This window comes from Pongo pygmaeus, chromosome 20, assembly GCF_028885625.2.
Source record: "Pongo pygmaeus isolate AG05252 chromosome 20, NHGRI_mPonPyg2-v2.0_pri, whole genome shotgun sequence".
NCBI classification, from domain to species: domain Eukaryota; kingdom Metazoa; phylum Chordata; class Mammalia; order Primates; family Hominidae; genus Pongo; species Pongo pygmaeus.
Genome location: NC_072393.2, coordinates 50,879,219 through 50,894,727, shown reverse-complemented (window position 1 = coordinate 50,894,727; position 15,509 = coordinate 50,879,219). Strand labels below are relative to the sequence as shown.

Here is a 15,509-nt window from a genome sequence, read left to right as displayed (position 1 = left end):
ATTTATTTTGAGACGGAGGCTCGCTCTGTCATCCAGGCTGGAGTGCAGTGGCGCGATCTCGGCTCACTTCAAGTTCCGTCTCCCGGGTTCATGCTATTCTCCTGCCTCAGCCTCCTGAGTAGCTGCGACAACAGGCGCCCGCCACCACGCCTGATTAATTTTTTGTGTTTTTAGTAGAGACAGGGTTTCACTATGTTAGCCAAGATGGTCTCGGTCTCCTGACCTCGTGATCCGCCCACCTCGGCCTCCCAAAGTGCTGGGATTACAGGTGCGAGCCACTGCGCCCGGCAAAAAGAAACCTTAATTACATAGGGTTGTTTCTCATGTGTATGTGGTTTAATTTTACATAAGAGCCAGGCACAGTGGCTCACGCCTGTAATTCTAATACTTTGGGAGGCCAAGGCAGGAGGCTTGCTTAAGCCCAGGAGTTGGAGACCAGCCCGGCCAACATGATGAAACCCCGTCTCTACTAAAAATACAGAAATTAGCTGGGTGTGGTGGCATGTGCCTGTAAATCCCAGCTACTTGGGAGGCTGAAGCAGGAGAATCTCTTGAACCTGGGAGGTGGAGGTTGCAGTGAGCTGAGATCATGCCACTGTACTCCATCCTAGGGGAGAGAGTGACAGTCTGCCTCAAAACAAAAACAAAAACAAAAAAAACCTCAGCCCCTCATCTCGGGTAGACCACACCAGGAAAAGTGTAGCATAGTGACATTGCTAGGCTGAGGGTTCAATCTAGTTCCAGTTCTCCACTTCCTGGCTGTGTGACCTTATACAAGTAACTTCACCTCTCTGGGCCTCAATGTCCTTATGGGATTAATAAGGCCCAGTTTGCAGGGTTCTTAGAAAGATTCTTTTTTTTTTTTTTGAGACAGAGTTTCGCTCTTGTTGCCCAGGCTGGAGTGCAGTGGCGCAATTTTGGCTCACTGCAACCTCCGCCTCCCGGGTTCAAGCAATTCTCCTGCCTCAGCCTCCCGAGTAGCTGGGATTACAGGCATGTACCACCACACCCGGCTAATTTTGTATTTTTAGTAGAGATGGGGTTTCTCCATGTTGAGGCTGGTCTCGAACTCCTGACCTCAGGTGATCCACCTGCCTCGGCCTCCCAAAGTGTTGGGATTACAGGCGTGAGCCACCGCGCCCGGCTAGGAAGATTCTTTTGAGACCACGGAGTTAAAACATCCTCAGCACAGGGCAAGTAGATAGGGTATTGGAGGGCTTGTGAGGAGTCCCTAAGGTTTAGCCCCTGCCCTCTCCCACAGCCCCTGCCCTCTCTGGAACCCCTTACCCTCTCCCGCAGCCTCTTCCCCAAAGTAAAGAAGCACTCAGGAGAGAATTTTCTATAGGATTTTTATTGGTGGCACCTGGGGCCACATGGAAGGCGTCCTCAGCACAGGCGCTGGGGTGTGGGAAATTTCAGAGCCCCCTCCTGGGATGTCACCCTTCAGGTGCTCATGAGTTAATCTTGAGTTTCTCCTTCACTTTCCGAAATGTCTCTGAAAACCAATCCCTGTGGGGAGGAATAAGGAAGGGGGTCACTGTGTGCAGCTACCTCCCAGGCTGTCCAAATTCTACTTGCTACCTGACTCCCACCTCTTCCCCTTGCTGAATCTCCATCCTCACCGTCTGTGGGATTAGGAGGACCGCTGAGCTGGGTGGGCCAACTTCTGTGCTTTAGTTTCCCAGATGGACCAGAGCACGTTGAAGTCTAAACACTTCACCCTTGGTTGGGCATGGAGGCTCACACCTGTAATCCCAGCACTTTGGGAGGCCAAGCAGGCGGATCACTTGAGGTCAGGAGTTCTAGACCAGCCTGGGCAACATGGTGAAATCTCGTTTTTACTAAAAATACAAAAAATACCATGTGTGGTGTCGCACACCTGTAGTTCCAGGTACTCATGAGGCTGAGGCAGGAGAATTGCCTGAACCCGGGAGGTGGAGGTTGCAGTGAGCCGAGATTGCACCACTGTACTCCAGCCTGGGCAACAGAGGGAGACTCCATCTCAAAAAAGAAAAAATAAGGCCGGGCGCAGTGGCTCACGCCTGTAATCCCAGCACTTTGGGAGGCCGAGGCGGGCGGATCACGAGGTCAGGAGATCGAGACCATCCTGGCTAACATGGTGAAACCCTGTCTCTACTAAGAATACAAAAAATTAGCCGGCATGGTGGCAGGCGCCTGTAGTCCCAGCCACTTGGGAGACTGAGGCAGGAGAATGGCGTGAATCCAGGAGGCGGAGCTTGCAGTGAGCCGAGATCCGGCCACTGCGCTCCAGCCTGGGTGACAGAGCGAGACTCTGTCTCAAAAAAAAAAAATTAAAAAAGAAGAAAAAATAAAATAAAATAAAAATAAGAAACACTTCACCCTGGACTGGCTTTCAAGGCCTGCCATCTCTTGCTACCAACCCCTTCCTTTTTTTTTTGAGATGGAGTTTCGCTCTGTCACCCAGACTGGAGTGCAATGGCACTGTCTCGGCTCACTGCAACTTCTGCCTCCCAGGTTCAAGCAATTCTCCTGCCTCAGACTCCCGGGTAGCTAGGACTATAGGTCCTAGCACCACACCCAGCTAATTTTTGTATTTTTAGTACAGAGAGGGTTTCATTATGTTGAGCAGGCTAGTCTCGAACTCCTGACCTCGTGATCCACCCGCTCAGCCTCCCACAGTGCTGGGATTACCGGCGTGAGCCACCGTGCCATGAGTTTTTTTTTTTTTTTTTGAGATGGAGTCTTGCCTTGTCACCCAGGCTGGAGTGCAGTGGCATGATCTCGGCTCACTGCAACCTCTGCCTCCTGGGTTCAAGTGATTCTCCTGCCTCAGGCTCCCGAGTAGCTAGGACTAGAGGCATGCACCACCACGCCCGGCTAATTTTGTATTTTTAGTAGAGACAGGGTTTCTCCGTGTTAGGCTGGTCTCGAACTCCTGACCTCAGGTGATCTGCTTGCCTTGGCCTCCCAAAGTGCTGGGATTACAGGTGTGAGCCATTGTGCCTGGCCTCCAAACAATCTTTCTAAGTTTATGCCTGGCTCTGTTTTCCCTCCCTCCCTCCCTTCCTTCCTCCCTCCCTCCCTTCCTTCCTCCCTCCCTCCCTGTCTTTCTTTTCTTTTTTCTTCTCTTTTCTTTTTTTGTTGAGACAAGGTCTCATTCTGTTACCCAGGCTGGAATGCAGTGGCACAAACATGGCGCACTGCAGTCTCAATCTCCTGGGCTCAAGCAATCCTCTCCTCAGCCTCCCGAGGAGCTGGGACTACAGGCATGGGCCACCATGCCCAGCTAATTTTTCTTGTATTTCTAGTAGAGACGGGGTTCTCGCACTCCTGACCTCAAGTGATCCACCCACCTTGGCCTTCCAAAGTGCTGGGATTACAGGTGTGAGCCACCGTGCTCGACAAGTTCTTCACTGTTTTATTCCCTACATTGAAACAGTTTCCAGCACTTAGCAGATGCTCGATAAATATTTTTTAAGGAATGAATGACTCTCTAACTTGCCAAAGGGAGTAAGGGTGGGTTTCATGATATACTGAGCATCTACGTGTACCAGACACCCTGTAGGCCTTCTCCTTTACTTCCCTGTAGAACCACCAGTTTATAGGAGAGGAAACTGAGGCTCACAGTAATGCCCCTCTGTCAAGATCACACAGGAAGTAAGGGGTGCTATGCCAGCCTGGGGACCCAGGTCTGGCCAAGCTTGGGTCCTTCATTTTCATTACCTCACAAAACCACCTTTTTTTTTTTTTTCTAATTTTTTTTTTTTTTTTAATGGAGACAGGATCTCGCCATGTTGGTCAGGCTGGTCTCGAACTCCTGGGCTCAAGCAATCCTCCCATCTCAGCCTCCCATAGTGCTGGAATTACAGGTGTGAGCCACCATACCTGGGCAAGACCATCTTTTTTTTTTTTTTTGAGACGTAGTCTCCTTCTGTCACCCAGGCTGGAGTTCAGTGGCACAATGTTGGCTCACTGTAACCCCCACCTTCCTGGTGCAAGCAATTCCCCTGCCTCAACCTCCCGACTAGCTGGGATTACAGGTGCACGCCACCATGCCTGGCTAATTTTTTTGTATTTTTAGTAGAGACAGGGTTTCACCATGTTGGTCAGACTGGTCTCGAACTCCTGACCTCAGGCAATCCGCCCACCTCAGCCTCCCAAAGTGCTGGGATTACAAGCATGAGCCACCGTGCCCAGCCCAAGACCATCTTTTAAAATGTGGCCTGGATGGGAGTCAGGGAAACTGTCCTTGAAGTCTGAGCACCTTGAGATCTAGCTGTGTGACCAGAGGGACATTGTCAGCCTCTCTAGGACTTGTTTTTTTTTCAATCTGTTCATCTTGGACCATCTGCCAGGGCTCCACCCAAAAACACACCCCAGCCCTCCCGTGCCCTGGGAAGGGTTCTAACCGCGTCTTGGCAGAAAGTTCACTCTGTTTGATGCGGTTGATGACTTCCCGAGCCTTGTCCTCTAGTGTGTTTCCAAACTCCTTCAGCTTATCCAAGGCACTGGAGACGTCCGGGGCCCCCTGGGCTGGGGCTGGGCCTGCCAGGAAGATGGGCAGGGGTTCAAAATTTGTTTTTCGGTTTTTTTTTGAGATGGAGTCTTGCTCTGTAGCCCAAGCTGGGGTACAGTGGCGTGATCTCGGCTCACTGCAACCACCACCTCCCGGGTTCAAGCATTTCTCCTGCCTCAGCCTCCCAAGTAGCTGGGATTACAGGTGCGCACCACCACGCCCGGCTATTTTCGTTTTGTTTTGTTTTGTTTTGAGAAGGAGTCTTGCTGTGTCGGCCAGGCTGGAGTGCAGTGGTATGATCTCGGCTCACTGCAACCTCCGCCTCCAGGGTTCAAGTGATTCTCCTGCCTCAGCATCCTGAGTAGCTGGGACTACAGGCGCATGCCTCCACGCCTGGCTAATTTTTTTGTATTTTTAGTAGAGACAAAGTTTCACCATGTTGGCCAGGCTGGTTTCGAACTCCTGACCTCAAATGATCTGCCCGCCTCGGCCTCCCAAAGTGCTGGGATTACAGGCGTGAGCCACTCTGCCCGGCCAAAAATTTGTTATTGGAACCCCCTTAGGATGGGATCCCGGGATGGATAAGGAGATCCTCGGGGATCATGTGGTTAGAATGGGGAGGAATGGCCGGACGCGGTGGCTCACGCCTGTAATCCCAGCATTTTGGGAGGCCGAGGCAGGCGGATCACGAGGTCAGGAGATCGCGACCACGGTGAAACCCTGTCTCTACTGAAAATACAAAAAATTAGCCGGGCGCCTGTAGTCCCAGGTACTCGGGAAGCTGAGGCAGGAGAATGGCGTGAACCAGGGAGGCGGAGCTTGCAGTGAGCCGAGATCGCGCCACTGCACTCCAGCCTGGGCGACAGAGCGAGACTCCGTCTCAAGAAAAAAAAAAAAAAAAGAATGGGGAGGATACTGGAGTGACCTGGTGGGGCTCAAGCCGCTGGGAATTGCCTTACTCAGCAATGACCTCTCCCAGAGGCCCCCACCCAGCTTACCCACTTTCAAGGCTGTCGAAGCAGGACAGCCAATCCCAGAGGTGTGGGCGTCAATACGTCATCGGTTGCTAGGGCTCTCCTGCGCAGATTTGGCGCCTGCGGGACTCAGCCTGGGAGAACCTGGAGACCCACCCGACCACGATGGGGCAACCACGACCCAGAAGGGGCCCCAGAGCTCTCAGAGGTCCTCTAAGCCGGGACCCCAGGCCTGTAGCCACCTTCACTCTTCCAAATCTCCAGCTCCGCAATTCTCCCATCCCACTTTTACCTTCCAAGACCATCGACAGAACCACCACCAGGACCGGGAGCGACAGGAAGAGCCTCATGGCGCGGCCGGAGGGGCACTCTGGAGGCAGAGGCAGGGGTTCAGGGGATCAGTGGCACCCTCCTCCCTCCCTCCCACGATTCCCTCATCTCCCTTTTTGAGTTCTTGCAGAGTGGAGGCGGGTGTCCCTCCCAGGCGCTCAGCACCAACCTGAATCCTTGCTGGAGGGCTTGTGTGGGAGGTCCCGGCCCGCAGGACTTTTATCAGGCTGGGGAGGGGGCGGGGCAGGTTGATGTTGATCTCCCTCCTCCTGAGCCTTCCCCTGACCGCCTGCCTCCCTCTGTCCACCCACGTTTTTCTCCTCTGCCCCTGGCCCGTGGGCGTTGGGGTCAGGTGGGGTCCTGGGCACTTCCCTTAGCCCCAAAGCCCCTCACCGTTCAGCACCCTCACCTCTCAATCTTCCTGACTCTGTGGGGTCCTCAGACTACCATAGTCCCTTTCCCCACTCAGAATGTAGCAGGAGGAGCCGCAGACAAAATTCCTCAGACGCTGAGTTAAAGAAGGAAGGGGTTTATTCGGTCGGGGAATGGGCAAGACTCTTGTCTCAAGAGCCGAGCTCCCCGAGTGAGCAATTCCTGTCCCTTTTAAGGGCTCACAACTCTAAGTGGGTGCGCGTGAGAGGGTGGTGATCGATTGAGCAAGCAGGGGATGCGTGACTGGGGGCTGCATGCACTGGTAATTAGATCGGAACAAAACAGAATAGGGATTTTCACAGTGCTTTTCTTTCTATACAATGTCTGTAATCTATAGATAACATAACCGATTAGGTCAGGGGTCGATCTTTAACCACCAGGCAGGCCCAGGGTGTGGCACGGGCTGTCTGCTTGTGGATTTCATTTCTGCCTTTTAGTTTTTACTTTTTCTTTCTTTGGAGGCAGAAATTGGGCATAAGACAATATGAGGGGTGGTCTCTTCCCTTAAGAAGACAGCCTCGTCCTGTCCCTGTAGCCATCTTCCCTCAGGGGTCTCCCAGTAGTAACCCTGTGATCTCATCCCCTCATTCACACCGTGTCCCTAGATGACCTCTTTCCCTCACTTCCCCTCTTAGCAAGCCTCCTCAGCCCCAACAACTTTTCCTTTATGTTGCTGGGTCTCCTAGTTGGCCCCGCGCTCCTACCCTGCGTGCCACCTCCAATTTCTTTCAGACCAGCCGTTGAAACACCCCAGATCACCGTGATATTCTCTGGGCTCTTAACTTGATTGTTCTCAGTCTCCCTTTTTTGAGAGGAGAACGGGTCGCCTTAGCTGGACGACACTGCAAAAACCTCACCTGCATTAGCCAGGCATGGTGGCTCATGCCTGTAATCCCAGCGCTTTGGGAAGCTGAAGAGGGAGGATCGCTTGAGCCCGGGAGTTCGAGACCAGCCTGGGCAACATAGGGAGACTCATCTCTACAAAAAAATTCAAAAATTAGCCGAGCGTGGTGGCACACACCTGTAGTCCCAGCTACTCAAGAGGCTGAGGTAGGAAGATTGCTTGAGCCCAGGAGTTCGAGGGTGCAGTGAGCTGTGATTGCGCCACTGCACTCCAGCCTGGTGGGACAGAGTGAGACCCCATCTCAAAAAATTAAAAACCTCAGCTGCAAAGCTCTGAGTGTATGCCCCTTCTTCCCTTCCACCGGGCCTCACCCCCTTTGGCTGGCTACCTCCTCCCAACACTATCTGCTCTTATTCACCCTCCGACGCCCCTCCTGGCACCAAGCCTGCTTCCCACCATCACCACATCCGTCCCCCAGGGCTGGAGTCCAATTCTTTCCCCACCAGCTGCCTTTGACCGCCAGTGACCCTGGCAGCTGGTGGGGAGGGTGTCCTCCGCCTAGCCTCAGACTCTAGGTTGGCTGGCCTTGTGCCCCCACAGCCACGTGTCAGTCTGGCAGTAGGGGGATGGTTGTGAAAAGGACAGCATAGACAAGACCCTGGCAGGATTGCGACAACCCTCTGGCCAGCTCAGAGCTTCCAGTCCCTGTCAGCCCCAGGGGCCCCCCTACTTCCCCAACTAAGCCCAGCACCCCCCAAAATCCACCCAGATGTCTGCTTTCTGGACCCCACAAGAATAGAATAACAATGCTCCTACTTTTCCAACCTCATCCTCCCCTCTGCTATAGGGGTTTCTGTTTAATAGATGGGGAAACTGTCGCATAACAAGAACATTCAGTAGGGCTCAGCGAGGGGCAAAGAGGGGGCTACTGGCTGGTCGCAGTGGCTCACGCCTGTATTCCCAGAACTTTGGGGGCCAAGGTGGGCGGAGCACTTGAGGTCAGGAGTTCGAGACCTGCCTGGCCAATATGGTGAAACTCCGTCTCTACCAAAAATTCAAAAATTATCCAGGCATGGTGGTGTGCACCTGTGGTCCCAGCTACTCAGGAGGCTGAGGCAGGAGAGTCGCTTGAACCCATGAGGTGGAGGTTGCAGTGAGCCAAGATTGTGCCACTGCACTCCAGCTTGGGTGACAGAGTAAGACTCTGTCTCAAAAACATAAAAAAAAAAAAAAAAGGGGGCTCTTTGTCCTTCTTCTTCCCAGGCTCCAGGATGTCTCTGTGGATGGTTGCTGGGTCAGCTCCTGTCCCATACGACTCCCTGCCAGCCTTTGTTCTGGAACCTCCTTCCCAACCTTGTCCCACCTCTGGATCTGACTGGGGATGTGGTGAGATAGGGCGCCCTGTCTGCTTAGACATCTTCATAGGTTGGCGGGGCGTGGTGGCTCACACCTGTAATCCAACCACTTTGGGAAGCTGAGGCAGGAGGATCTGCTTGAGCCCAGGAGTTTGAGACCAGCCTGGGCAACATAGTAAGACCCCATCTCTACAAAAAAGTTTAAAATATGGCTGGGCATGGTGGCTCACTCCTGTAATCCCAGTGCTTTGGGAGGCCGAGGTGGGTGGATCACCTGAGGTCAGGAGCTCGAGACCAACCTGACCAACATGGTGAAACCTCGTTTCTACTAAAAATACAAAAATTAGCCTGGTGTGGTGGCGTGCGCCTGTAATTCCAGCTACTCAGGAGGCTGAGGCAGGAGGGTTGCTTGAGTTGGAGGCTGCAGTGATTGATGATCATGCTACTGCACTCCAGCATGGTCGACTGAGCAAGGCACTGTCTCAAAAAAAAAAATTCTTAAAGATGAGAACTCAAGTTCGACTCTTCAGGTGGGAGATGTGGCTGATGCTGATTCTGTCATTGACATCTGGGAAACTGAGGCTCTGAGAGGGTGCTGCTCCAGCCCCTGGACATACGGTGAATCAGCAGTAGGCCCAGCGGACCAGGCCCCCTGCCTGTGAGCACACTGACCCTTCCCCTCCTCACTCAGCCCTGGTGAGTCATCTCCAGGGGAGGGGTGCGGCCTTCACGTGGGTGATCAGAGCAGTGCCAGGGAAGACACCAAGTTCAGGTAGCGCAGGAGCCAAGATGGGCAGAGGGACAAGCAGATGTTGCAGCTGGCCCAGGAGATACAAGCTCAAGTCCCAGCCTGTCCCCGGTTGGTGGGAACCCTCCTCCCCGTCTCTGAGAACTGAGGGGGTGGGAGGGGAGGAGAGTGCCGGCAGCTCCTAGGCTTCCATCCAAGCTTCCCTTCTCTGAGCGCCAGCTCTCATCTCAGCATGGGCCTGGTGCAGACTCCGACAGAAGAGCCTCTCCCTTCTCTTCCCAGCCTGGATTCAGCACCCAGTAGGCTTGTTGGGAAACATGAGGGGTAGACATCACAACTGGAGGAAAGGATGGAGAATGAGGGATGGTCCGGGTGAGGTGGCTCATGCCTGTAGTCCCAGCACTTTGGGAGGGTGAGGCAGGCAGATTACTTGAGGTCAGGAGTTCGAGACCTGCCTGGGCAACGTGCTGAAGCCTTGTCTCTACCAAAAATACAAAAATTAGTCGGGTGTGGTGGGACACGCCTGTAATCCCAGCTCCTCTGGAGGCTGAGGCAGGAGAATCACTTGAATCTGGGAAGTGGAGGTTGCAGTGAACCAAGATTGCACCACTGCACTCCAGGCTGGGCAACAGAGCAAGACTCTGTCTCAAAAAAAAAAAAGAAAAAAAAAAGAACGAAAGAGAATGAGGGTTGGGCAGGGAAACCCAGTTCACAGTGGGTGAAGGGACAGCTAGCTCAGAGGGAACCGGAGAAGCAGAGAGCTCAAACCAAACCGAACGGCAGAGGAAGAAATCCAGATGAAGGGGGTGGGGGGAGAAACAAGCAGGCCGGGGAGAAAGAAACCGTAGGAGGGAGAGATAAAAGATAGAGGTGGAGGGAAACAGGAAGCCAGAGTCTCCTGAGGAGAACAGGGAGAGACAGAGGAGTGGGATGGGGTGGGGGGGTGGGGGGGAAGGAGGCAGATATCAGATAAGACTGGAGGAGAGAAGGGGGAGAATAATGACAGCAGAAAAAAAAAAAAAAAGCTTAGAATACAGGCACCGATCTCAGGTTATTTGGAGTTGCAACTCTGAGGAACAGGTATTATAAGTTGGGCAGGCCGGGCACGGAGCCCCATGCTTGGAATCCCAGCACTTTGGGAGGCCGATGGGGGAGGATCGCTTGAGCCCAGGAGTTTGAGTCTAGCCTGGGCAACATATTGAGACCTTGTCTCTACAAATAATAATAATAATAAAAAGCCGGGTGTGGTGGTGCTAGCCAGTAGTCTCAGCTACTCAGGAGGCCAAGGTGGGAATATCGCTTGAGCCCAGGAGTTCCACATCAGCCTGGCCAACAAAGCCAGACCCCATCTCCACCCCCGCCCCCACCAAATTAATCCTAGTGGTATGTGCCTGTAGTCTCAGCTACTGGAAAGGCTGAGGCGAGAGGATCACTTATCACTTGAGTCCAGGAGGTGGCGGCTGCAGTGAGCTGTGATGGTGGGTGACAGGGTGAGACCTTTCCCCGCCCCCCAAAAAAGAAAGAGGGGCAGAGGCCGGGCATAGTGGCTAAGGCCTGTAATCTCAGCACTTTGGGAGACCGGCGGGTGGATCACTTGGTCAGGAGTTTGAGACCTGCCTGGCCAACATGGTGAAAGCTTGTCTCTACTAAAAATACAAAAATTAGCCGGGTGTGGTGGCGCGAAGCTGTAATCCCAGCTACTGAGGCAGCAGAATCGCTTGAGCCCAAGAGGCAGAGGTTGCAGTGAGCCAAGATCGCGCCACTGCACTCTAGCCTGGGTGACAGAGCCAGACTCCGTCTAAAAAAAAAAAAAAAAAGGGCAGAGAGAAAGATACACACAGACACAGACGGAGAGGAGGGGGCCAGTCTGTGGGCAGAAAGAGAAACTGAGGCTGGGGCTTAGAGGAAATCACACGGGGAGGCCAGCAGATGCGGTGAAACTTGGTGAATCTTTATTAAACTAGGGCCCACCCCAGGGGGACGGCTGGGGCAGGGACAGGGTCTCCCGCTGCAGGCTGAGCGGAGGCAGGAGGCACGGGGTGGAGTGGGGTCGCATGGCTGCAGGCTTGGGCGTTCAGTGATTGTCGCTGGGCACAGGGGCGGCGCTGGTGCCCACGGCAGCCTGCACCTTCTCCACCAGCCCGGCCCACTGGCGCTGCATGTCTTCCACCAGGGGCTCGAACCAGCTCTTGAGGCGGGCCTGGAAGGCCTCGGCCTGCAGGCGTATCTGCTGGGCCTGCTCCTCCAGCTTGGCGCGCACCTCCGCCACCTGCTCCTTCACCTCGTCCAGGCGGTCGCGGGTCCGGCTGCCCATCTCCTCCATCCGCGCGCGCAGCCGCTCGCCCCAGGCCTGGGCCCGCTCCTGCAGCGGCTTGCCGGCCACGGAGCCCACAGTGGCGGCCCGCACGCGGCCCTGTTCCACCAGGGGCCCCAGGCGCTCGCGGATGGCGCTGACGCCGCGCTCGGCGCCCTCGCGGGCCCCGGCCTGGTACACTGCCAGACGCTTCTGCAGGTCATCGGCATCGCGGAGGAGCCGCTTGCGCAGCTTGCGCAGGTGGGAGGCGAGGCGCGCCCGCAGCTCCTCGGTGCTCTGGCCGAGCATGGCCTGCACCTCGCCGCGGTACTGCACCAGGCGGCCGCGCACGTCCTCCATGTCCGCGCCCAGCCGGGCCTGCGCCGCCTGCAGCTCCTTGGACAGCCGTGCCCGCGTCTCCTCCGCCACCGGGGTCAGTTGTTCCTCCAGTTCCGATTTGTAGGCCTTCAACTCCTTCATGGTCTCGTCCATCAGCGCCCTGCGGCCGAGAGGGCGGGAGGGTGTCGCACAGGGGGAGGCGGGGAGAAGGGCTGGAATGGGGGCGGGTGAGATGGGGATGAGCCGGAGAGACCCAAGAGGGAGAGAAGGAACGGGGCAGAGGGCGAGAGAAAGAGACAGAGACAGATGCAGAGAGCAGAGGCAGAGACGAAGAAGGAACTAGGAGGCCGGGCAAGGTGGCTCATGCCTCTAATCCCAGCACTTTGGGAGGCCGAGGCGGGAGGATCGCTTGAGCCCAGAAGTTCAAGACCAGCCTGGGCAACACAGTGAGACCCCATCTCTGTCTCTATATAAAGGAGCTAGGGAAGGACAGAGACAGAGCCAGGACGAGTGTGAGAGACTGAGTCAGAAGGGAAGAGGGAGAGACAGAGCTGAGAGAGAGAATTCCAGAGAGCTAAAGCCAGGAGTCAGAAATGGGAAGAGGAAGCTAGAACCAGCAGAGACCCAGGCCCCCCAAGACTTAGTGACAGGGGCAGAATGAAACCTGGACCTGGGGAGGTATAGCCGCCCACCAGGAGGGTCAAGGGCCAGGATGGGGACACTCACGTCAGTTCCTGGGTGACCTGGGAGTTGAGCAGCTCCTCCTGCACCTGCTCAGACAGTGTCTGCACCCAGCGAAGGTAATCCCAAAAGCGACCCAGCGCCAGCTCCCAGCGCTGGCCGCTCTGCCACTCGGCCTGCTGGCGCAGCTCGGGCTCCGGCTCTGGCTCCACCACTTGCTCCACGTTGGCCTGGCATCCTGTGTGGAACAAGTTCAAAGTGGGTCAGGGCCCTTCTGACCCCGTCCAGGCACCTAGTACCTAGGGGCACACAGAAGGTGCTCCACAAATGCTTCTTTGGAGCCATGGCGGGCAGGGTGAGGGGGAGTCGGTTTAATCACTTGAAAAGCGTTATTTATTTATAGACAGGGTCTTGCTCTGTCACCCAGGCTGGAGTGCAGCGGCCTGAACATAGTTCACTGCAACCTTGACCTTCTGGGCTCAAGCGATCCTCCTGCCTCAGCCTCCTGAGTAGCTGGGACCACAGGTGTGTGGCACCATGCCTGGCTAATTTTTGTATTTTTAGTAGAGACAGGGTCTCACTATGTTACCCAGGCTGGTGTTGAACTCCTGGGCTCAAGTGATCCTCCCACCTTGGCCTCCCAAAGTGCTGGGATTACAGGGGTGAGCCACCGCGCCCAGAGGAAAAGCATGTATTGAGTGTCCTTGTGTGCCCCAGGCAGGGCTGTGTGGGGTGATGGAGAATAAAGATCACAGCTGCCCCGTGTCTGGTATTCACTACCTGCCTGCAATGCATTAGAAAGCTCTAACTCCCAGCCGGGCGCGGTGGCTCACGCCTGTAATCCCAGCACTTTGGGAGATCGAAGCGGGCAGATCACCTGAGGTCAGGAGTTCCAGACCAGCCTGGCCAACATGGTGAAACCCCGTCTCTACTAAAAATACAAAAAAGTTAGTCGGGTGTGGTGGCATGTGCCTGTAGTCCCAGCTACTTGGGAGGCTGAGGCAGGAGAATGGCGTGAACCTGGGAGGCGGAGCTTGCAGTGAGCCGAGATCCCGCCACTGCACTCCAACCTGGGCGACAGAGCGAGACTTCATCTCAAAAAACCAAAACAACAACAAACAACAATAACAACAACAAAACAACTTCTAACTCCCATCTCAAGGATGGGGGAAACCGAGGCCCAGACAGCGTCAAATCGCTGTTCAGAGCCAGGAAGCAGCACAGAAGCCTCAGACCTGGGCCCTCCTCTCAAGGGGAAGACAGACCAGCAGAAGAAGAGGGGGCCCAGGGTCTGCCTGAATGGGGCCAGGAGGCTGAGGTGAGGATGAGAGGGGGAGGAGCGGGGGAACCGAGCAAGCCCCGCCCCCGTACCTGCCAGGAATGTGACCAGCAACGCAGCCCACAGAACCTTCATCTTCCTGCCTGTGATTGGCCAGTCTGGGGAGGGAGAAACTGTCAATCAACCGCCAGTGAGGACTCCTCCCACCCCCAGCCCGGCCCCAACCCGGCCTCACCCCAGGTTAGCCTTCCAAGCCTTGTTCCATTATCTGCAACAGCCTAATCCCAGCACAAACATTTACGAAGCCGCCCCCAACCCATTCCCTATTTAACTCCCTCCTGGTCTTCTCTTATCCCCCCATCCCCAGGTCGGCCTCCATAGAAAATTCCATCTTCCTCTCCCGGGGTTCAAATTCCATCCCCCCACCCCCTCCCCACCGCCGGTTCCATCTCAGTCCCAGTCTCGCATTCCTCATTCTCCCTTCACATTCTAAGCTCCAACCTCACATTTAAGCGCCGTTTTCCATTTATGAGCTAATTCAGCCCTCATTTTAAAGTTCTCCAATCGACGGCTAGCTACCGTGTCGCTGGCCCTGGCTCCCCATTTATGGAGATCTGAGGACACTGGGGACACCCAGTAGGTGCTCGATAAATGACAGTGACAACTCGTGGGGTCCTGCTATGGCTTAGATCCCAGTCCAGCTGCTCTCCCCACCCCACCTTCTAGCGGGTCGGGTCGTCTGCTGCCCAGCCCTTCCCAGGTCCAGTCCCCTGCTGCTTGCCTCACCCCCGCTCCTCCTCTCCCCAAGCCCGACCCCGAGTAGCTCTCCTGAGACTACCTGGAGGCCAGGGCTTCCCAGGGTCCCAGCTACATCTTTCTAGAGGCCCCTGAGCTCATCCCCGTGCCCCCGACTGCGCTTCTCACCGGCTCCTGGGGAAGGACGTCCTTCACCTCCGCTGGGGCTGAGTAGGACTCAAGGATCCCAGACTCGTCCAATTATAGGGCTCCCCCAGTCCCGCCCCCTCCCCCAGGGATAGGGCGGGCTGGGCCAGCCCCCAGTCACGAGGTGGGCTGTTCTCCCCCTGCCCCAGGCACAGCAGGGCAGAGAGAGGAAGGAGGTGGGGCATAGAGGCCTTTTGACCACCCCCCACAGTCCCCAGGAAGGGAGGACACCTCGCCCAGTAATCCAGACACCCTCCTCCATTCTGGGGGCCAAGCGTGGAAGGGGAATGTGGAGGCTGCCGCCCAGAGTCCTCCTTCCCTGACCCTGTCCTTTCCTGTGCCTGGATGAATGTAATCTGGAGAGGGGGCTGGAGATCTGGACTCCTGGATCCCAGAAAGAAAGTAGGGCTAGGGGTCTGGACAGAAGTGGGATGGGAGGGGCTGGGCGCGGTAGCTCACGCCTGTAATCCCAGCACTTTGGGAGGCCACAGTGGGCGAATCGCTTAAGGTCAGGAGTTTGAGACCGGCCTGGCCAACATGGTGAAACCCCATCTCTACTAAAAATACAAAAATTAGCCAGGCGTGGTGGCGGGCGCCTGTAATGCTAGCTACTTGGGAGGCTGAGGCAGGAGAATCGCTTGAACCCGGGAGGTGGAGGTTACAGTGAGCCGAGATCTCACCACTGCACTCCAGCCTCAGCAAGAGGGAGACTGTCTCAAAAAAAAAAAAAAAAAATAAATAAATAAAAATAAAGTGGGGCTAGGCGGCTGGACAGAAGTGGGATGGGAGGGGTG

The 15,509-nt window shown here is 55.4% G+C and overlaps 2 protein-coding genes across 3 annotated transcripts; both read right to left on the bottom strand.

Moving 5' to 3' along the window:
• Positions 1–1,332: 1,332 nt before the first annotated feature.
• LOC129019964 (apolipoprotein C-I, basic form) lies at positions 1,333–6,380 on the bottom strand. Of its 2 annotated transcripts, XM_054463633.1 has the most exons (5): positions 6,212–6,380; positions 5,972–6,029; positions 5,765–5,842; positions 4,392–4,527; positions 1,333–1,509 (listed from the first exon to the last, which is right to left on the bottom strand). In XM_054463633.1, exons 3-5 carry the CDS (start codon positions 5,820–5,822, stop codon positions 1,452–1,454), a joined length of 252 nt encoding a protein of 83 aa, XP_054319608.1. In that variant the 5' UTR covers positions 5,823–5,842; positions 5,972–6,029; positions 6,212–6,380; the 3' UTR covers positions 1,333–1,451. The 2 variants fall into 2 exon arrangements, with proteins under 2 accessions (XP_054319608.1, XP_054319609.1); XM_054463634.1 differs by lacking the exon at positions 5,972–6,029.
• Positions 6,381–11,111: 4,731 nt separating this feature from the next.
• On the bottom strand, positions 11,112–14,670 carry APOE (apolipoprotein E). Its single transcript, XM_054463631.2, is given in 5 exon segments — positions 11,112–11,973; positions 12,540–12,732; positions 13,866–13,931; positions 14,612–14,645; positions 14,647–14,670. Coding segments are annotated over 5 exon segments (1,035 nt in total). The 3' UTR covers positions 11,112–11,255.
• Positions 14,671–15,509: the final 839 nt, after the last annotated feature.